This window comes from Vombatus ursinus, unplaced genomic scaffold (genome assembly GCF_900497805.2).
Source record: "Vombatus ursinus unplaced genomic scaffold, bare-nosed wombat genome assembly UNPS02014773.1, whole genome shotgun sequence".
NCBI classification, from domain to species: Eukaryota; Metazoa; Chordata; class Mammalia; order Diprotodontia; family Vombatidae; genus Vombatus; species Vombatus ursinus.
The window spans coordinates 33,384,438-33,406,953 of NW_020954551.1; the positions used below are offsets into that span (position 1 = coordinate 33,384,438).

General features: G+C 37.5%; 1 protein-coding gene across 2 annotated transcripts; it reads left to right on the plus strand.

The window, feature by feature from the left end:
- Window positions 1-2,769: 2,769 nt before the first annotated feature.
- THUMPD3 (THUMP domain containing 3) lies at window positions 2,770-20,898 on the plus strand. 2 transcript variants are annotated; one of them, XM_027863732.1, is made up of 10 exons: window positions 2,770-2,850; window positions 3,712-4,014; window positions 5,893-5,970; window positions 8,099-8,590; window positions 10,572-10,702; window positions 13,235-13,304; window positions 17,397-17,512; window positions 17,647-17,757; window positions 19,241-19,364; window positions 19,581-20,898. In XM_027863732.1, the coding sequence occupies exons 2-10, from the start codon at window positions 3,757-3,759 to the stop codon at window positions 19,728-19,730; spliced, it is 1,530 nt and encodes a 509-aa protein (XP_027719533.1). In that variant the 5' UTR covers window positions 2,770-2,850; window positions 3,712-3,756; the 3' UTR covers window positions 19,731-20,898. The 2 variants fall into 2 exon arrangements, with proteins under 2 accessions (XP_027719533.1, XP_027719534.1); XM_027863733.1 differs by lacking the exon at window positions 2,770-2,850 and adding an exon at window positions 2,866-2,887.
- The last annotated feature ends 1,618 nt before the right edge of the window (window positions 20,899-22,516 follow it).

Sequence of the window (22,516 nt, forward strand, 5' to 3'; positions counted from 1 at the left end):
CAAGGCCAGGGTCATGTAGGATTGGACAGTCAATGTTCTGAATCTCAAGTCAATAAAGCCTGTACCACATTACCTCTCCTTAAATGGAATTATTAAAATGAACCTTAAAGTGTAACAAAATTCTTCTCACCATATTAATTATATTAGTAAGATTTCAAAGGGATCTTAATTGAGATCACACAATTACATGTGATTTACCCAAGTTTGTCACACCCTAGAAGGGACACATCCTTGGTATTTCCAAAGAATGTGGCCTTCTTGTTTCACTTAAGCCAACAAATTCTGAATACTTCACAATAAAACTACTAAAAAATTTCTAAACAATACATTATCTGATTGCAATTTCTTTTCTACCTTATTAGTCCAAGTTCTTTTGCATGTTTTCATCTCCCTTTTGTTGTTCACTCATGTCCCATTCTTTGTGACTCCATTTGGTTGTTTTCCGGTTTTTGTTTTTTGTTTTTTTTTGGCAAAGATACTGGATTAGTTTGCCATTTCCTTCTCTAGCTCATTTGACAGATGAGGAAACTGAGGCAAACAGGGGTAAGTGCTCAGGGTCATACAACTTTAGTAAGTATCTGAGGCCACATTTGAACTCAGGTCTTCTTGACTCCAGGCCCAGTGCTCTATCTACTGTGGCACCTATCTGCCCTTCCATACCACTATCACTCCTCCTTCTCCCCCCTCAATCTTTTCTTTGACCATCTCCTTCTGCTCTCAGTCCATCATGTGAAACTTCATACCAAGCAATAACTTTTACCTTCAGAGGATATTTGCGTTCAGTGAAATTACTCACAGGAAGAAATTCACTGCCCAAAAGAACCCTGTAGCCTGCCTCACAAGAGATAAGAAGAATTCCAAATTTTATTATTCCCATTTTTGTAAATGAAGAAACTGAGTTTGATAGGTGAAATCACCAAGTTACTAGTTAGTTAAGAAAGCAAAAATAATTTACTTATCCATTTTGTCCACTAAGCAGTTAACATTCATTAGGTTCACATGTGGAATTCACAGCCCTGAACTGGAAACCAGAAACTTGAGCTCCAAAGCCCAAGCCCCCAAGGATCTTCCCAGGTCACAGTAAAATTAAGTTCAACTAGGTGATATCTAAGGGCCCTTTGAGCTTTGTGTATGTATAGACAAGGTACATATTGTACAAAGTAGCTACAATGTGGGAAGAATGTCAATAAACACAGCTATAAGTTCACAGGAATAAAAAATCCAAAAAACAAATAGAACTTATAGCTTCAGGTATCTATATGCAAACGCACAAAACATGAGTAAGGAAGGGAACTAGAGGCTAAGAAAAGGAGGAAAATTTGGTATTACAGGTATCACTGAGACTTAAGGGGTGAAACTTATGACTAGAATAGGGCTCTGGAAGGTTATATTTTATTATTCAAAGAAAGCGGTGGGTAAAACAGGAGGGAAACGATGAATATATGCTTATGAGGAAGTCCTGGAACATCTGGATGAAGATTCATGGAGGCATAATGGAAGCAACATTGTCATCGGCACATATTATGCACCAACTAAGCATAAAAAGGAAATAGATGTCGAATTTGGGAAACAGATCATTAAGCCTGTCAGGGACATGATATATTGGTGATAGGAGATTTCAATTATTTGATCATATACTGATGCTCTCTGGCAAAAGCAGAGCAATTGATTATTTCTTCTGTTGCTTCAATAAAGACGTCCTTCTAAAGGTGGAGGAATTAACAAGAGGAAATTCTATTGTCGTTGTGATTCTCATCAACATGAAATTGCTAGGTAGAAAAATGATGGGAACCTTGGGAAAAGTGACCATTCCATCCTAAAAAATTGTTAAAGAAAAGCTAGCAATAGCTTGACATACAACCTAGCTTCTATAAAGGATTTCAAGGGTTCAAAGAAAACAAAAGTTGGTTTTGTTTTTTCAATCAATGAATGAACATTTATTAAACGAATACTATGTGCCAGGTACAGTGCTACACGATGGGGATACAAAAGGAGGCAAAAGACAGCCCTAGCCCTCATGGAACTCACAATCTAATAGCAGAGACAAGCAAACATGAAAAAGGAAAGCTACAGGTAGGATAAATAGGAGATAATCACCCAGGGGAAGGCACCAGAATTAAGGCTTCCTGCAGAAGGTGGGACTTAAAGAAAGCTCCTGCTCCAGTGGAGGAGAGGCTCCAAGCCCCAGAGCCAAGAGACGGGAATGCCCGATTCCCAGGTCGGCCAGGAGACCCGGGATCCCGGCGGAGAAGGCGGGAAAGGCAAGAGGCCCCGCCCCCTCCGTTACAATACGCGGAAACACCCCCGGCCCCTTCCCGCGTGGTCTGGCCCGCTTTGGGAGCAGGGCCGCTCTTGCTTGTTTGTATTTGCATCCCGGCGCTTAGCTCAGGATCTGGCACTTAACAAGCACTTAACAAACGCTCTGCATAGCTGCCATGCGGAAGAACGGTTGGGCTTGTTCTGTTCTACCCGAGAACAAAATGGAGGGTGAAAACCTAAGAAGCGTATTTTGGCCGTCAGGGGAAACTCCTAGGCGAGAGGAGCTCCCCCAAAGGTGGTGGGCTCCCCGCAAGCCCCCTGGAAGTCGTGAAGAAGATTCCTCAGCCCACATGACCCCGAGACCCGGCGACAGCTCGCGGCGGGGTGCTACCTCTGCACTGCGAGCCTCCAGGGAGCCCAGCAAACCTCGACTCCAACTACAATGCGGAAGCTTGAACGGGCGGGTGCGAGAAGTCGGAAAAGAATGCGAAACTTCCGCTTCCGGCGTGACCAGGAAGCACTCCTGCTCCACCCGCTGCCTAGCCGGAAGGAGTTCTGCGGGGTTCGTTGGGCGTTAGGCGCCACCAGCCGGTAACGGGGCAGACGGGGCTGTCGGGGCTGGACAGAGGTGGAGTGAAGGAGGGAGGCCGAGCGGCTGGGCCGCTAAGGTCGCGGGTTCCCACGCCCGTCGGCCTCTCTCTCTTCCCCCGTGTCGCGTGGCGCGGTCACGCCGCCGCGTGGTGCCCGCGAGCGGCTCCAGGGGGAGGGGATCGCGGTGGTGGGGGGGCGGGCGCCAGAGAATGGCGGGTGTACCTCGCCGCCACGGCTGAGTCTTCCTCCTGAGGGGAAGATGGGGGGGAATGGGGGGGCGCGGGGGGCGGGGCAGCCGTTGATCTCAAGGTGACCCGGGCCGGCCGCAGCCGCTCCCCACGCCGGGCCTCGCTGAGTCCCCGCCCCTATCTGTCGGGTGCGGGGCGGGGATCTCCGCGGTCACCTAGCCCACCTAGCCCAGCCCCTGGTGCTGCTGAGGGGGACGCTTCGGGAAGCCTTCATCCCGTTCTTGGAACTATCCAAAGTAGCTGTTGTAGTTCCTTTTACATCAGGATCCATGACCCTCCCCCCCTTTCCCTGTTTGCAAACTGGGATAATATTGTCGTTATACTCATTATGTTAAAAAACAACAAAACACCAACCGCAGATCTTGTAGTGAGGGCTTACACATGTCTATTTCCCTGTATCTTGTCTGTCTACCTTTAGCCTCTGCCTCTCACCCCCACTCTGCTACTTCCTTTCCATCTCGCTGTTTTGCAAATACAGTGTTTTTGACTCGATGAAAAATATTTCTCCCGTTACCCTTCTGTGCATGGCCTCTGGTCTTAACCCTCCCCCCACCTCTATCCATGAGACTCAGTGCAGCCGTTACAGCTCTTTAGATAATATTTTTCTTTTCAGCACATCTGGTGAGGAGCAGTATTGACAGTTTGAAGAGGTCCCAGTATGTCTGAAGTCGAAGGAGCTTCTGACCAGCTCAGTGAAGTGAGCCTTGATGAGAAACAGAAGCCTGCCTCAGAAAATGTAGAAAATTCCCCCAGTGACAGTCCCGAGTATCTCTCTGTTACCATTGGAGCCACTGTGCCAACTGGCTTTGAGCAGACTGCTGCAGATGAAGTAAGGGAGAAACTGGGCTCACAGTCCAGAATCAGCAAAGACAGAGGCAAGATATACTTTGACATTTCAGTGGAGAGTCTATCTAAGGTTTGCATATATACTACTTAAAATACTTTTCTAAACTAATACGTATTCCAGTCTGCCATCATCCAGTATCCTTCTTTTGTTCTAAGTCATTTATTTTAAATTATTTCTTTGAAAGATTAATGTGAGTGGATAAAGGATGTGCCCTGGAGTCATATCCTACTTCTGACATATACTAACAATGTAGCCCTAGACAAGTAATTCTTGTGACTGACTTCTCAATAAGAGGAAAAATAGTTGCTTATTTGGAGTTCTTTACTCTAATCACAAGCCTAGGCCTCCCCTAAAATTATGTGTTGTTGTTCAATTATATCCAACTCTTCATGACCTGGGGTTTTCTTGGCAGGGATAGTGGAGTGATTTGCCATTTGCTTCTCCAGCTTATTTTTACAGATGGGGAACTAGAGGGAGACAGGGTAAGTGACTTGCCCAGGGTCACCCAGCTGGTAAGTGTCTGAGGCTGGGTTTGAACTCATGAAGGTGAATTTCCCTAATTCCAAGCCCATGACTATATCCATTGTGATGCCTAGCTGCCCTCAAAATTAAGTACTGATTTGTAATAAGGAGATCAATAGTCTTATGGATATAAAAACTGGGAAATATTTTCATTTAAATCATAGGCTATAGAACTAGAAAGGACCTTAGAGGCCATCTAGTCTTATTGCCTCATTTTAAAAATGAGAAACAGACCAACAGAAATAAATTACATGTCCAAGTTCACATAGGCAGTATCAGAGATCTAATTCATTCATTTTACACATAAAAAATCTGAGACCCAAAGAGATTTTTGTCCAATGTCACAAATAAGTTGCAGAGTTAGGATTCAATCCCAAGTCTCCTTCAAATCCAATATTTTTCCCACTGTAGTGTATTTTCAAAATAAGTCAGAAGTCTTTAGAAACATTTCTAGATGTCTAGCATAGTGCCCAAGAATTCATCTCTTATCCTGATTACAACTATTAGTTCTCAGGTATAAAAGGAGAAATAAATGATAATATATATTAGTGAATCTGATAGATAACAGAATTTTTGGAAAAAGTAATTGTGAATCACAGTGGACATATGAGAGTTCATAAAACTGTGCATACTGCTGTAGATGATTATGAAGAGAATAAGGCCACAGCCCTGACTTCTCCAACCTGACCCTTTGCTCATATAGTCTTCTAGCTACCTGCCACTGCCACCTACCCTCAACTTCCGTTGGGAAAAGCAGCTTGGTAACCAAGGAAGTGGGAACTAGGTTGTATTTTTAAGTTTTTGTTAGAGGATATGAAGATAGCTTTGTAACCACCAAACCTGTTTAGATTTAACAGTTTAAAATTCCTCTACTAAATTGTCCTCTTCCAGTGCCTCATGGTGTCATGGAGGTGATTGAATTCAAAGGCAATGCCATTGGAATGCAAGCTCTGGCAGGTCCTACTAATCTAGAAAGGTTTCAAGTATGGACTTGGTGTTGGATTGCATTTCTGCATTGTTAGAGAACTAGTCTAGTTAAATTCTGAGGAGCTTATTTCAAGTTAAGTTATAGGCTGATGAACTTTTTGGCTGCATTTACTAAAAAAAAAAACCAACCATTTATTGAATTGTATAAGCAGTACCTGCGCCTTGATGAAATAATATCTTGTTGATGTGTTGACAGCTTAGCTTGCAGCTTACATAATATTTTGAACTTTTCTTACTAATTTTTTTTTACATTATGCTTTATATTAAACTTATTTGGGTAGATGCTTATCTCTTCCCCACTAGACTAAATTCCTTCAAAGAAGGCCTCATAGCTGCCTTTGTGCGTCTTATATTGCATTGCACATAGTAGGCACAAAGCAAATATTTTTTGAACAAATAAGCTTACTCAGAAATTAATCTAAAACATTTCTTTTTCAGGTTCATGGTCTAAGATCAGTTGATAATTTATTTGTTGTTGTTCAGGAGTTTAGAGATTATCAGTTCAAAGAAACCAAGGTGAGTTATCCAAAATTATTTTTTTTTAAGGAGTCTTTTTCAGTTCATGCATTAAGTGACATCATTGTGTTCATTTATAAATTGGAATTATATGGGGGCTTTTAAATTATATTCAAAAGGTTGAGGTTTACTGACAGTTCTGTTCCAGAAGTCAGCTTTTAGTAAGGACATTGGGAAATAAAGTTTATAGAAAATAAAAACAAATTGCTTGGACTCTTAGGAGATAGATTGTGATTTAAGCAGAGTTCCTATGTTTCCTATGAAGCTTTGACTAACTTACAGAACTGCCTCATAGCTAACTACAGGAAAAGTTCTAAATTGGATTAGAAAAGGGAGAACAGATCAGGATCAAGATAAAATTTCAAGACTACGGAAGGGAAAATTATTGTGACTGTGCAAAAAATTGCAAAAATCTTAACTCTGAATTTTACTTAAAATAGAATTCAAACTGTTAATACAACAGGCAAATCATGCTCCCTGAATACATAGTGATGTATCTGGCATGGTAACAAGGAAAATCTGTAATTTAAAGTTCTTATAGGAGGTATATCTTGAAGATGGTCCTAAATTGACAGTATTTGATACTAATAATAGAATTCTACTGTTTTTGATTATTCAGGAAACAGATTTGAATAGCCTGCCCTTTTTGGGGGACTACTGGGAACTAAAATTTACTGAACCTTAAGTTACTGACAACTTGTTCCAATTTTATCTTTTGACAATACTCAAATTTTTTTAATGAATCAGTGAATTTTGTAATTCCATAATTTCTATAAATTTTTTTTTTCCCTAGGAGTCTGTAACTACATTAAGAGCTTTAGGCTTCTGTTCAAAAGTGTTGGTTTTCCTTTTAGGTTTTTTATTAAGGGTTGCAGTTTCATTACTTATCTTTTCCTTCAGTTCCTTTGTTAGGTGCCCATGATTGGAGTTCTGGTGGCTGTTCAATTCACTTTTCTGGGATCCTAGTGTAGTTATTTCTGAATTACTCTTTTTCTATAGTTGTAGTCTAATTATCTTACCTCATAGTATTTCTTCATTGTGTTAGTTTCTTTGTTTGATCTTTTTTTTTCCCTCAGCTTCTCTGCTGTTTTATTTTTCCTGTTGGGACTTCCTTTTGGGAATTTACTTACTTTTCTTTGAATTCATGTTGTTTGGCTTCCTTAAGCTTTATATTTGTAGCTGTTTTTGAGATGTTGAGAGGGAGCTCAACTTTCTTGTCAGAAAGAACATAACTCTCTTCCTTTTGTTCCCAGATAGTACTCAAGCAGGCCTCACAGCTGGTCTTTCTCTGCTCCCTGCTTTCTCTTGCCTAGAGCACTGGGGCTTGATGAGCTCATGAATATCAGCCTGCTGAGGGTTGCAGAAGACTGTTTGAATCAACACTAAGGGAGGCTGAAATAGTACGGTAGCTGGAGAAAATCCTTAGTGGGGGACCCTCACATATGCTCAGTAGTTCCAGCAACTTTCTGTTTCTGTAGTTGCTGTAGCTTCCACTTTGTGGATCAGGAAGTAGGACCGAGGTATGCCATACTCAGACGAGAGAACGAGGAGCTGGTTTTCTGCTATATTTTTTCCTGTGGCAGCTCCCCTATGGAGAGTCCTTTCTTCCTTCCTCCCTCCTTCCTTCCTCTCTTCCCTCTCTCTTTCCTTTCTTCACCTCTTCTTCCTTCCCTTCCTCCCTATTTGCAACTCTTTTCTTGGTCCTCTTGCTTAGAACTTCACAATAGTTTGTTCTTTAGATATGTTACAAAAATCTAGGTAATCCAAATGATTCCATGTTTCTAAAATTCAAAGTATTAGATCCTATCCTATCTTTCATGACCCATCTCAAATTCATACGTGCCAAAGAAAGCTTTCCCTGGTACTCTAGGCAGCATTAATCACTTCTTCTGACTTCTAGAACACTATTTATGGCATTGATATGGGCATTAATCATCTACTACCTTGAACTGTTATTTAGTTATTTCATGTGTGTATATCTTGTTTTCCCAATGACTATAAGCTCTTTGAGAACAGTGATTATGTTTCACATGATGCTTGGAATAGTGCTTACTTGTGGCTTAAATGGAAGTGCCCAAGAAATGCCTGGATTTTGTTTTTCTTTTTTTTGTTTGTTTGTTTTTTTAAGGAAGATGTTCTAAAGGATTTTGAAGATTTGGCTGGGAAGCTTCCTTGGTCAGACCCTTTAAAAGTATGGAAAATCAATACCAGCTTTAAGAAAAAAAAGACAAAACGTAAAAAGTTAACTCAGCAAAATAGTATAAACAAAGAAAAGGTGGATGATGAACAAGGAGACATGGGAGCTGAGAAGCAGATCACCAGTCATACTGTGGAGGAGGTCTTAGAAACCATTGAAAATCAAGATGACACCATTGGTGAAACCCCCATATTAGCTTACAGTAAAAAAATATCTGAAATACCATCTGCCATTGAGAAGGAAAAAGGAGTTAATGAGAGCCCCAAAGAGGAAACTGAATCTCAAGTGCTCAAGTTCCGAGTCACATGCAACAGGGCAGGCGAAAACCATTGCTTTACATCCAATGAAGCAGCAAGAGATTTTGGGGGAGCTGTTCAGGATTATTTCAAATGGAAGGCTGACATGACCAACTTTGATGTGGAGGTACAATGTATCTTTTTGCAGATTGGGTGTAATTTTTGTGGTTGTATAGCAAGGGACTGTTAGGATTGTGGCTATTTAAAAAATTCAGGGTTCTTGAGTCATAGAATTGTTAGCTTTGGAAGGGACCATAAAGGACATCTAGTTCAACTCCTTTTTTTTTGTTGGAAAAGACTTGAGGCCCAGGGATGTCATATGACTACTTAGTGACAGCCGGGTCTGGAAAGAAATAGCTTCCTAACTTATAATCTAGTATTTCAGCTATGCCAGGTTACCTCCTGTATTGACACAGCTGGATGAGAGGACCTGGTTCAAGTCCAGATTCTACGTTTTATTAGCTGTGTGATGTTGGACAGTCATTTTACCACCTCAAGCTTCAGATTCCTTCTCTGTAAATGAGGGCGGTAATACTTACACTACTGATCTCACATGACTGTTAGGAAGATCAAATCAAATAATATATGTAAAGTACTTAGTAAAAGTACCATGTAAGTGCCAGCTATTATTTTCCTCAGTAACTTGGATGAAAACATGTATGATCTACATATCAGATTTGCAGTTGATACATAGTAGACCAGATGGTTAATTCATTGAATGACCAAATTAGAATCCCATACACTCTCAACAGACTAGAATGATGAGACAAAATTATTAAAATAACATTTTATAGAAATAAATTTAACTTAAAAAATCAACTATGTAATTTAAGTACAAGTCAGAAGTGTAATGTTAGTGCCCCCAAAGTGAATGTAATCTTAGGCTACGTTAATAAAAGTACAGTATTGAGTATAGGGAAAGTAATAGTCCCCCTATACATTGGTCAAACCATATGGGGAACATTGTGCTCAGTTTTGGTTGTCACATTTAAAGAGAGACACTGCTAATCTGGAAGGATGTCCTGGAGTGGGTGACAGTCTGGATGGTGTCAAAGCCATGCCATATATGGGGAACTAAGTAATGTTTATAACCTGCAGTCAAGAATATTTCCTGAGAACATGATAGTTATCTTCACATATTTGAGGAAGACTTAATTTTTGTAGATTCAGAGAACAGAAAAGGTCTGATTCATGGAAGTTAAAGGTAGACAACATGAGATATAGTGAAAAGAACACTGGATTTGAACTCAGGAGACCTGTATTCAAAAGTAGCCTCTGCTACTTCCTTGCTATGTGGATGTGAAAAAGTGATTTCTGAGGCTCACTTCCTTCTATAAACATATTTTATTTATTTAGATAAATATAAGTAGTTACTTTTATCACTGCTTACCTCTTGGGATGTGGAAAGCACCATGAGCTATAGTCATCACAACTCAATAAAAGGAAGGCCTTTCTAACCTAGGCCTTTCCAAAAATAGAGTGAGTTGCCTTACGAGGCAGTAGGTTTCCATCATTGGATGTAGTGAGACAAAACTTTGTTGAGATGTTATAGAGAGGCCTCACATACTAGGGAGGGAGGTGAGCCTTAGAAGTTCTTTCCAGCTATGATTCTATTATTCCTGTGCTGTCTAAGGAATTAATTGATTTGTGGTGAGGCTGAAAGAACCAAAGAATGAGGTGGTGCCATAGGTCAGACTTAAGAGTTATGAGAACTTTCATTAGTGGATAGAGTCTATGGGTGTGTAAAACCAAGAGTTAGGTTTAATTGACCCATGTCTTCCATAGTGCTGCTGTGAGAATGAATGAGATAAAATGCTTATACTCTGGAGAAAAAATATCTACAGTAAGAGTATTTTGAGATGGTGTTCTTTTAGGCTCAAAAATTTAGAATATAGTTCTGTAAAATTTTGTTTACTATTATTATGAGTGGTCCCTTCACATACTTTCAGCTCCATTAACATCATACACAGAAATGTGCTTTATACGTTTTCCTGCTATTCCAGATTAACCAAGATACAGAGATTTGAAACATGGACTCGTTTCATTGATGTTTACAGTTTGAACATGCTTAAAATCCTTTTGATTTATCTTGGTGAATTGTATCCTAGGTTCTCTTGAATGTCCATAATAATGAAATAGTTGTGGGCATTGCATTGACAGAAGAGAGTCTCCATCGAAGAAATATTACCCATTTTGGTCCTACAACTCTAAGATCCACTCTTGCTTATGGCATGCTCAGGTAAGTGAGTGGGTTGGACATGCAGATTGGGTGACAACATTGGGCTGGAATCACTAATGAGTACACAGCACTAAAGCAATTCACAACTCCTCTATAAACATAGTCTTTAAGGGTGTCTTTAGCTAAAAATCCATCACTCTGTAAAGTTTCTGAGCTGGAGGTGATTCTGGGACAACAAACATGCAGTTTGTTCACTAAGTCTTTTCACTATGAGAGAACTTGTGAGAATTTGTACTCCACTGTTATGGCCATGGTTGCTACTACACCACACTGAAGCATCAAAAGAGGATTTTAATAGGGGATTATTATAGTCATAGTATAATAGTAGCCCTAGCACAATTAAAAGCTGAACATCTATATTCTTTTCCTAAATCTAGCATTTACTACTTGCAATTCTGAATAGTCAATGAACCACTTTCTTCATAAGATAGGAATAATATATTTTTCCACATCTATCTAGATACTGAATAAGAGTGCCTGTTTTCTTTTTGGAAAATTAGCATAGGACTGGATTTTATTTGAAATTATTGTAAATTTTATTTTATTTCTATTTTAGTGCTGTAATAATTTAAGTAGAGACTTCTAAATTCTGTGCTAACTATTGAGCCAGCACTGCATATAGAGTGCTTTATGGACAGTAGGTCATGATGAAAGAATTAATATTCATTTGCTTAGTGACTTCTACTTTTCAAAGTGTTTTCACTTACTATCTCATTTGATCTTCACAAACCCTATGGGGTCCTTTGAGATTAGTAGAGCAAGCTATTTAATTAACTACATTTCCATATGGGACATGGCAATTTTCAGTGTCAATCCTATTTTTCTCTCTCCCTGTGGGTAACCCCCTTCCTTTTTTCCTTATATTTGCTTTCTTTCTTACTTCACCTCTTTATAGATTAATTCCATGATTAGAGAACTGAGGCCCATGTCATGCTATACAATTCATGATTTGATCTTGGCTTATGCAACAGAAAAATGGGGTCATTTGCTCAGGAAAGACACCTTCATTCCTCATATCCTGCAACGCTTAATTTGTGATTCTTTGACAGTTGTAAATTTTCAACCTGTGTTCTTCGGGGTGTGGCTACATGACATATGTCTATGCACATCAGCTCATTGACTGACTGCTTCTGCTTAAGCTTTACTCATCAAACAGTCAATAAGTATATGTAATCTGTTTCCTGTTAAGGCACATATATCATTTATTTAAAGTCACAGAATTGTAGGATTTGGGAATTGGAAGTGACCAGTAGTTGTGTAATGCAACCCATGCATGAAAGGAATCTCCACTATAAAAAACCAGACATGTAGAGAACATCTCCAAGAAGGGAGATGTCTCTGGACAGGCCATACCATTTGGACATATGTATTTATTAGCAGTTTTTCATGACATCAACTCTAAATTTACATCTTTGTAACTTCCACCCATTGCTTCTGGGTCTGACCTAAAGGCAGACAGAACAAAGCTAACCCCTCCTCCACTGATAACCCTTCATATACTTAAAGACAGTCATCATGCCCCCTCTGAATCTTCTCTTCTACTAGGTAAATATCTCCAGGTCCTTGAGCTGACTTGGACTCAAGGCCCTCTACCATCCTCATCCTGTCCTGGATGTTTAAATTAAGACCTTGTCTAAAGGGCACTGTTGAATCTTGAATTAATGTCTTGTTCATAGTCATTTGAAATTTGCTTCGTTATTCTAAAAATACATATTTAACATAAGATTATTTTTGTTGTCTTCAAGAGTTTTCTGTGTGTTTTATGTGTTTATGTTTTTTACAGAATTCACTGAGAAATTCTCAATGTTTTCTAATAAACCCACTTTTTCTTTAAAATTAGACATAAGCATAATTTTTAGTAATATATTTTAATTGATATTTTTTGTTTTTCCTGTATCTGTCCTTCTTCCCCTCCTGGAGAACTATCTCTTTTCAATAAAGATTTAAAAAAAAGAAAAATTAAGCAAAACTAATCAACATAAAAAACCTGACATTATATGCAATATTCTACACTAATGAACTCCCCTCCCTTACAGAAGTGGGGTGGGGTGGGCAATGAGAGGGAAGGTCTCTTTCCTTATCTCTTCTTTGAGGCCAAGCTTGTTTTTAAATTTTTGCATTTTGATTGTCTTAAAGTGCTTGTCCTTTTAATTTACATTGTTGCAAGTCATCATGTGTACTGTTATCTGGTTCTGCATACTTCACTTTGTATCAGTTCATGTAAGTCTTTACATGCTTCTCAGTATTCATTATGTTCATTGTTTATCTCAACACAGTGATGTTCCATTATATTCAGATACCACAGTTCCCCAATTGATGAGCATCCACGTGATTTCTTGTTCTTTGCTACCACAGAAGTATTGCTATAAATATCTTGATGCATTTGGAGCCTTTCCTTTGCACAAAATTTTTTTAAAATTTTTTAAAGAAAAATTTTAGTGTATTGCTACTGTAGCTTTTCATAGATTCATTTTATAAGTCCCTGCTTTTTAAAAATTCTTTTCCCTTAGACTATATGCTTCTTTTTTCTAGGCTCTGTTCTCCTCAGCCTACTGACATAATAATAGATCCAATGTGTGGAACAGGTGCCATACCAATAGAGGTAATAACTTTTATCTAGCTTTGGAATTGAGTAGTGGTAAAGACATAAGATTCTTATTCTCTTTTTTCAGTTTTCTCTCCCCTTCCACCCCTACCATCACTGGTAAAAAAAAAAAAAAGGGAAAACAAAATCCTTGTTACATAAAGTCATAGTCAAGTAAAACAAATTCTTGCATTGGCCTTGTTGAAAAACTGTCTCCTTATGCCCTAAGTTTATCTTCCCTCTCTGGCTAATGGGCTCCATTGATCCTCTAGAGCAGAGGTGTCTGACCAGAAGTGGCTCTTGACTATGGCTAGAACAAGATTAAAATGCAATTGGGAAATATTTAAAAGAATAAATAAAAATAGTCAATATGCACCCATAAAAATCTTTTACGTCCAGTTTAGTGGCCCCCATTTCTATTTTGAGTTTGACACCACTGGTCAAGAATGACTTTCGTCATTGTGTAACAGTTCTTAATTTCTTAAAATACTCTTCCTAAAGCACAGATTTGATGATGTCATTCTCCTCAGGAATATTCAGTTAACTACTTCTTCCCTTAGAGTACACTACAGATTCTGTACTTTAGCATTTAGAAGAGTTCTTTGTTTTTACAGTATTGTTGTATAAATTGTTCTTATTTTGCTCATTTCACTCTGCATCAGTTCATACAAGTCTTCCCAAGTTTGAAAGCATACCTTTCATCATTTTTTTATGTTACAGTACATCACATTACATTCATATGTTGTAATGTTTGGCCATTCCCTAGTTGATAAGCACCACCTTAGTTTTCAGTTCTTTGCAACCACAAAAAGAGCTTCTATAAATATTTTCATTAATATGGATCCTTTTCCTGTTTCTTTGGGATATAGACTTAGTATTGGTATTGCTGCATCAAAGAACATACATACTTTTATTGGGTATAGTTCCAAATTGTTTTCCAGAATAACTGGATCAACTCACACCTCCATGAACAGTATATACAGTGTGCTTCCAACATTTATAATTTTCTTTTTTTGTGAACTTCGCTCAGCTGAGGGCAGTGAAGTGAAACATCGAAGTTGTTTTAATTTTGCATTTTTAGTTATTTGGAACATTTTTTTCATGTGGCTAATGATAGTTTAGATTTCTTCCTCATTTAGATTTCTTCCTCTGAAAACTGCCTGGTCATATACTTTGACCATTTACCAATTGGGGAATGGCTGTTATTCTTATACATTTGAATCAGTTTCTTTCATGTCTTGGAGATATGAGAAATATAAGTTTATCTGAGAAGCTTGCTGCAAAGATTTTTTCCCCCAGTTTCCTGTTTCCCTTTCAATTTTAACTGCATTGGTTTTGTTTGTGCAAAACTCGTTAATTTTATATAATCAAAATTGTACATTGTGCCATCTGTGAAACTCCATCCCTTATATGTTCATGAACTTTTCTCTTTTAATAGATCAGAAAGGTATTTTCTTCCTTGTTCTTCTGTTTATGACATCACCACACATTATATACTTTTTGAATATTATATATGAATATAAATAAAGCAACAAAACTGAGTGACTCAACCCTATAGTTTGAAAGGAGCTCTGGATGGAACCTGTAGCATTATTGGCCAAAATATATAAAGTTAGTTTAAGTACTGTGCCAAGGAATTAGTAAATTGCCAGCATAATAAGGGCTCCAGAGGAGTCCCTGAGCGTGAGCTTCATACTTACATAGTTTATACACTGATAGAATTGATAGCATTGAACACATAAGCATAATCTATTTATTGAAAAAGCTGGCACGACTTCAGCCAGGAAGGGCACACTTTAATGAGTTCTTTGTAGGGAGAAACCCTTTAGACATGTTTTAGATTGGAGTGTATGAAAGATTCCACATGAAAAGGTTCTTGAAAAGTGAAATTACCATAAAATAAAGGAAGAAGAAATGTTTTGAGATAATTCCTTCCATCTTCCACATAGATTCAAAAATACTCTTCCTAAAACAGGTTCAACGATGTCACTGTCCTGCTCAAGAATAATCAATAACTTCTTATCACCTTTAGGATACAATACATATGTTTCACTTTAGGTTTTGGGGTTTTTTTGTTTTGGTTTTTTTTTTTTTTTGCAATTGGGGTTAAGTGACTTGCCCAGGGTCATACAGCTGCTAGTAAGTGTCGAGTGTTTGGTCTGAAGGCAGATTTGAACTCAGGTCCTCCTGACTTCAAGGCTGGTACTCTATCCAGTGCGCCACCTAGCTGCCCCATTCACTTTAGTATTTAAAAAAGCCTTTTTACACCCTACCTGTAAAGATTTATTTCATATCTTTGCCTTTTATATAGCTGTATCCTAGCCAAATTACCCCATGTTTGATGTTCCTTAAACTCAACATCCTATTACCTCTTTGCCTGTGGCCAGTTTGTCTCCATGCATGCAATATACTGTCTCCATACTCTGTCTCTTAGAATTCCTGGCTTCCTTAACGTTTCACATTATATGTTACTTCCTACAGGAAACCTTTTGTAAACCTCTGAGTTTTTAATGTTCTATCCCTTTCCACATAGTAGAAAGCTTTTTAGGACTGTTTTTCAATTTTGTAATTATATCCCTAGCATGTAGGACAGTGCTTTTATATGTAGTAGGTGCTCATTAAATGCATGTAAAGTTGAACTTGCTCAAAAACTAGGAAGAAAAGGTGAGGAACCTTGCAGAACAGAGTAGTATGAATGTGGTTGCCGCTCCTAGTCAGTGTCAGACTCATTATTCATTTCATATTCTTAGATATTATCTAGGAGAAAGCATTATATATATAATATGCTGTGGTTTTCAGGGAATAGTAAATTCTTCCATGTGGAAAAATCTCAAACCATTGAGAATCAACAACAGGAAAATCACATAAGGCTACGAGGAGGAGGAGGATAATCAAGTGTCAGTAGGAAATTTACCCATTTAAGAAGTATCCTAGATTATAATTACAGGAAAGTCAGCCCTGAACTCCCTGTTAAAATCCAAAAGAGGTAGCAATGAATCATTATAGACTATTTCCTAAAAGCATGAGCTCCTAAAGACAGAAATAAAAAATTTTAAATATCATCAAAAAGTATATTCAATTATGTATGGTGTGTCAGCCTGTCAAATATTCTGTATAGCTCTAGTTCACTTCCCTTTGACAGAAATGGCAAAAGATCTATAAGAGGCAACTAAAGTGATAAGGGAATTAATGGAATTCTATATAAGGGCAGACTAAGAAACTTAGGGTTCCATCCTTGAAAAGGGTAAAGGGTAAAAGAGGTATAGTTTGAGTTCATAAAATCCTGAAGGGTGCTACTGATAATGTCAATAACACAGTTTCTAAAATACTTTTATCTTTGGCAAAGCCTTTTGAAGCTTGAAAAAAGGTAACTTTTAGAAATATAAAAAGGTAACTTTTAGAACTACTAAAAGTATATTATGAGCAGTGATGTGATAGCTCTCATTAGTCACAGAATTTTAAAGCTTAAAGTGACCTTAGAGAGAATCGACCTCCAAACCTGTCATTTTACCAGTAACACCATTAATTCTCTCTCCAACTCAAAGGCACACAATTAGTAGCAGTGGCAGAGCCAGCATTTGAAAATCTTATCTAATGAATCCAAGACTAGTGCTTTTTCCACTCCACAGTGGTAAATGCTGAAAGCATGAATAGGCTCAAGAAAGGTGTCATGAGTGGTGGCTCTGTCACTGATTACAAAAGAAAGGGCAGTTTACTGCACACACCTTGCTTCTGAAGTTGATTTCCTAGAGGGTGAAATGTCTTTGACCATTGGTCAAACCTAATATAGTAATCATGTTTTTCTAATTTGATTTTTTACTTGAGAGAAATCCTTACAGTGTTTGTAAGTTAGCATTAACAAACCCTACAAAAAAAGAAATGGCATGGTATAGAGACTTTTTCAAATACTTACAATGTAAACTTTTCCATCACTATCAATATAGGCTGTATTTGATCTAATTAAGATAAAGAGGAATTAGATAAGGTTTTATTTCTACTAAATAATAATGCTTTGTTTATTGAAGAACATGACCAGAATGTTGAAAGTGCTTATCCTTTAACCCATTTTTTTCCATTTATGAATTTACAATATTTGCTTTTGGTTTTTAGGGGGCTGCCGAATGGCCTAATTGTTATCATATTGCTGGTGATAATAATCCCCTGGCCGTGAAAAGAGCAGCAAATAACATCTTGTCATTACTGACAAAGAGTCAAGTTAAAGAAAGGTAAAAATAAAACTTGCAAATCACTTCCAGTGTGGTTCTCTGCAAACACAGTAAATATGCAACGTGTGGATCCAGTTTAATTTTGAATTTCCTACCTTCAGCTATGTTAAAAGATCTTTCATTTCATTCCACAGCAAAGCATTCTGGGGCCTGCCCATAGATGCTATTCAGTGGGATATCTGCAATCTGCCTTTGAGGACTGGTTCTGTGGATATTATTGTCACAGATATGCCATTTGGAAAGAGGTAGGATATCAGGAAGAAATACAGAAGTTGTTGAGTGTTCAATTCTTAAGGTAGCACCCACAAGTCTAAAGGAAAATGGTTTTCTGTTATTTTTCTTGTATTTATTCACAGCTACAACTAAGAAAAAATATTATGCTTTCTTAACATAGTTGGTCAGTAGAGCTCTTTTTCATGTAAATCAGTAATTCACTGACTGTATAAAACCAAAAGATAGTTTCTGGTGCTGACACTTGGGTCACATTGCTTTCTTTTTTTTTTTTTTTTAATAAGAACAATCATAAGTCATTTTAATACAGCAATATTTCCCAAGACTTGTTCTAAATTAAGGACAAGCCAGAAGAGATAATCTCTTTTGCACTTGAGCTGAAGATGTTAAATGAATGGTCTCCATTTGGAAGATGCAGTAATTTATTCTGGTATAAAAATATATGCTCTCAGATTATAATTCAGAAATTTAGGAAGATTATAAACATCCCTCTTCTCAGGCCACATGGAGGAATTTAAATTTAAAACATATTCTCTTCATCATTTGAGAGATAATGAGATAAGCAATTAAAGATCAATAACAAAGCTTATACTGGTGGAGATAATAATAGCTAGTATTTACAGTGCTTTAAGATTTTCAAAGTGTTCTACAAATATTTCATTTCATCCTCACAATAATCCTGGGAGATAGAGGCAAACAGAGGTTAAGTGATTTGCCCAGGGTCACAGAGCTAGTAAGTGGCAGACCTCACATTTGAACTCAAGTCTTCCTGACTCTAGAACTAGCACTCTATCCACTGACCTATGTAGATGCCTTATAAGATACTTTGCAGGTAAAACATGGCTCCTAATATAAGAAAAAGAGCAAAGAAATAGAGGTTTCATTGTGATGATAGAAAAAGCAAATGGAAATTAAAAGAAACAGTAGAGAAAGAGTGCTACCTCACTGTTTCCTCAACACCCACTGTATAGGAATTCCCTCTCCCCCCCCCCCCAACATATCTTTTCTGTCAGTTGTGGCAAAATAAGAGTTTGTAAAAGGAGTTGTGCAGAAGAAATTGTAGAATGCCCATTGTGGTAAGTCACATATACACAGTCAGGACTTCTTGGTCTAAATGATACTTTTTGTTTTATCCTCTGGGTGCTTCAGAATCAATGGTATCTTTCTGTCATTTAGCTTCTGAGACTCCCTTGTTCTGATTGCTCTTTACATGCATTAATACATTAAGTTATACAGCTGTTAACATATTCATCTCCAAATAATCATTTTTTAAAAATACAGAAGTGTTTCAGAATTCAGCCAATTTCTAAGCACCCTGACCCTGGTAATTAAATTAGCATGTGAGATGGCTCTGGCTCCTGTGTGAAAGAGCCCTGCTTTGCTTAGTCTTAGGGCAGTGAGAATGTGACTTCTCATCACTTGTAGGACCGGCTGTTTTGTTTTTTTTTCATCTGCTGTTAAGTGAAATGTTGGTCCTTGTCCTTGACTGTTTTGTAGGATAGGATCTAAGAAGAGAAACTGGAATCTCTATCCATCTTGTCTCCAGGAGATGAGCCGTGTCTGTAGACCTGGGACAGGCCGAGCTGTGCTCCTTACTCAGGACAGGAAATGCTTTGCCAAGGTATTATTCTTTAAATTGTTCACCTGTGGGTCCTTAGATATAAGTAGAAGAACTTCACTTTGGTTAAAGTTATATTGTAGGGGTATTCCTAGTGTGGTTATCTGAGATGGAATGTGGGTTTTTTCATTTTCACAGATGGGGCTTAGTACTTCTGTGAATTGCAAGGGCGTTGCTAATATAATAAAGTGGATGCTGTGGTTTTCTGTGTTTACACAGGCATTATCCAGAATGGGGCACTTGTGGCGGAAGGTGCATACTGTCTGGGTGAACATAGGGGGTCTTCATGCTGCAGTTTATCTTCTCAAACGTACTAGTCAAGTGTTCGTTCACCCTTCAGAACTAGAGCATGAAAAAGAAACGTTTTGAGGATATACAAGATGAAGACTGGCTTTTCTTCATGTCTTTGAAAATTATGTTTACTGTGCCTCACACCACTGAAAATGTCTGAGGCAGCATGAGGAAATGGCTATAAAACACTCAGAAACAGTAACAAAAGTCAAGTTTGGTAGTGCATCCAAACTGGTCTGAATATGTTCATTTAACAGGAATGTAGCAAGTGAATATTCTGATAGGAAAGACATCCCTAAAACTCAGGAGGGACTTGGTCCCTTGGGTAACTTAAGTTATTATTTTCCCCACGAACCAGGGAATAGCTATGTACCTTGTATTTTTCCTGAAAGGACCTTAAGATGTTTAGAAAGATTGCTAAGATGCTTTTCTCTGTGTTTTAGGCCTCCCACCACAGAACAGATTTTCCATTGTAGTTCTTGGGAAGATAACCTATTAGAATGCCTCAGTTTATATTTCAGTGAAGAAATAGCCTTACTTGAAGTGGCATTCATTCTTTCTTGTTACCTCAACTAAACATCAGTTGATTTTTAGATAATGTGCACATACTACTCTAGGGCAGGAAGAATGCAGAAGTCACAGGACATTTAGGGAAAGTTGCCATCTGCCTTATAAAATGAAGTATAATACACTATGCTGTTCACCTTAGTAATTTCAAAGATTGTTTTGAAAAGGTGGTGATTAACTTGTGCTAAACCATTTCAGTTTTATAACAAAGATGCATTTTAATAGATGACTAAGTCATGGGACCAGATCAAATTATATAAGACTCATTTTGTTTTTAAGTAACTTTGTATTTGAGCTGTACAGATACCAAAGTTGTTAGGGCAAACAGATATGTCATTTTTGTCAGGCTCTGTTTAACACTAGAAAGCATTTTTTGGTCATTTTAAAGGAAGAAAGTAATAATATATGTTCACATTGTGTTGGAAAAAAGCTTTAATTTGGGAGTTTTTTTGTTTGCCTTTTCTCCATAATGAGCAGCATTTATGTTGGCATGTGTCTCTCACTGCATACTACACAAGTCCATACAATTGAATGCCTCCCACTGAAAGCGGATGGGGTTGTGAACAAAGAAGGTTAGTGTAACTTGATTTGTTGTGTTCAATTTTTTTTTCTACTTTCCAGATGCATTCAATTTAATCTTTTAATGCCATGTTACTGTAATAAAATTTTACTTAGCTGATTTTGATGTCTTACATTTTGGCAGGGGGGGAGAATAGCATTTTTTGCTTTTAGACAATTCATGTTAGCCATATGGTTGATGATTGGCTGATGATTCAGATTTGCTTATCTTCTTTTGGAAATAAGCCTAACACTTTTTAAAATATTCAGTCCTGTACTAGATTTTAGAGTCATCAGAGCCCAAGCCTTAAGTTCTGAGTTGTGCCAATATAAAATTCTGACAGAGCAAACAACATCATTTGAACTTCATACCAAATAAGTACCAGCCACAAAAGTCCAAGCAACATACATACTATTTGCATATATTGGTTGAGCTTGTGGGCAAACATAAAACTTGTGCCTCATTAGTCTAATCTTCTTAAAGATAACACCATTACAGCAAAACTATCCAAAATAGTTTTAACCTTTATATAGTCTCATTTGAGTAATATTCAGTACCATGAAATAATTACATTGTTTTAATAGAAATGTGACTTGTAATTCACCTGAGACTTAACTGATGAAGGGCTTTTTAAAGAATTGTACTTTTATATTCTTATTTTAGGAAAAAAGACAATTTGTTCCTTCCCAAGATCTCACAATATGAAATCAAATTATATTTAGCCTTATCTTAAACATGAGCTTTTAAAAAAAAGGCAATTTCTGTTGACATTGATTGGGGCACTATTATATATATGGGATGGGTAGGGATCCCTGATTTTAAGAATAATAAAGTAAAGATTAAGGATATTAAAGATGAAAGAAAAATATCCTCCCTTTTTTTTTTTTATAAATCTATTATAGATCACCTATCTTAGAGGTCATGAGATCATCCAGCCACTGTCATTCACAAGGCATTTTTGTAATCACAACCACTTAAAAACTTTTCCTTGGCTTCATGGAGCTCAGAGTTTAAAAGTAGACAGTATAAGATCCAAAGATAGCTAAAATAGTATATGTTGTTGTTCAGTAGTTTCAGTCATGTCCAACTCGTCACGACACCATTTTGGAATTTCTTGGCAAAGATACTGGAGTGGTTTGCTGTTTCCTTCTCCAGTTCATTTTACTGGCAAACAGGGTTAAATGACTAGCCCAGGGTCACACAGCTAGTATCTCAAGCCATATTTGAACTCAGTACTCTTATAAGTGCATTTAAAAGGTACGAAATAAAGTGGGAATGTTGTCATCAGTAAAAATAGGTTTTAATGCTTGGTACATAGTAAGCACCTAATAAATGTTTAATGAATAATTGTGAAAGCATTGGAAGGTTTTTTTGAAAATAAATTTTTATTGTTCTCATTTCTACATGACTTATTTTCCAGTACGTCCTTCCCCTTAACCCTTCTGGAGTGTCATCCTTTAACAGAAAAGGGGAAAAAAAGTTAAGTAATACCAGTATCTAAAATGCCCGATATCATATGCAGTACTGTACATCCATAGTCCTTCTCTTCCCCTTTGCCAGGAAATGAGATACTTTTCTCATAGCTCTTCAAGATTAAATTTGGTTATCCTAATTTCATAATATTTAGTTCTATTTTTTAACATTTCTATGGGGTTTTTTTACATATTGTTTTTCTGTTGTTTTTTAAACTTATTTTTGATGGACTAGGTGACATCAGAACCAGTCACTGAACAGGAAG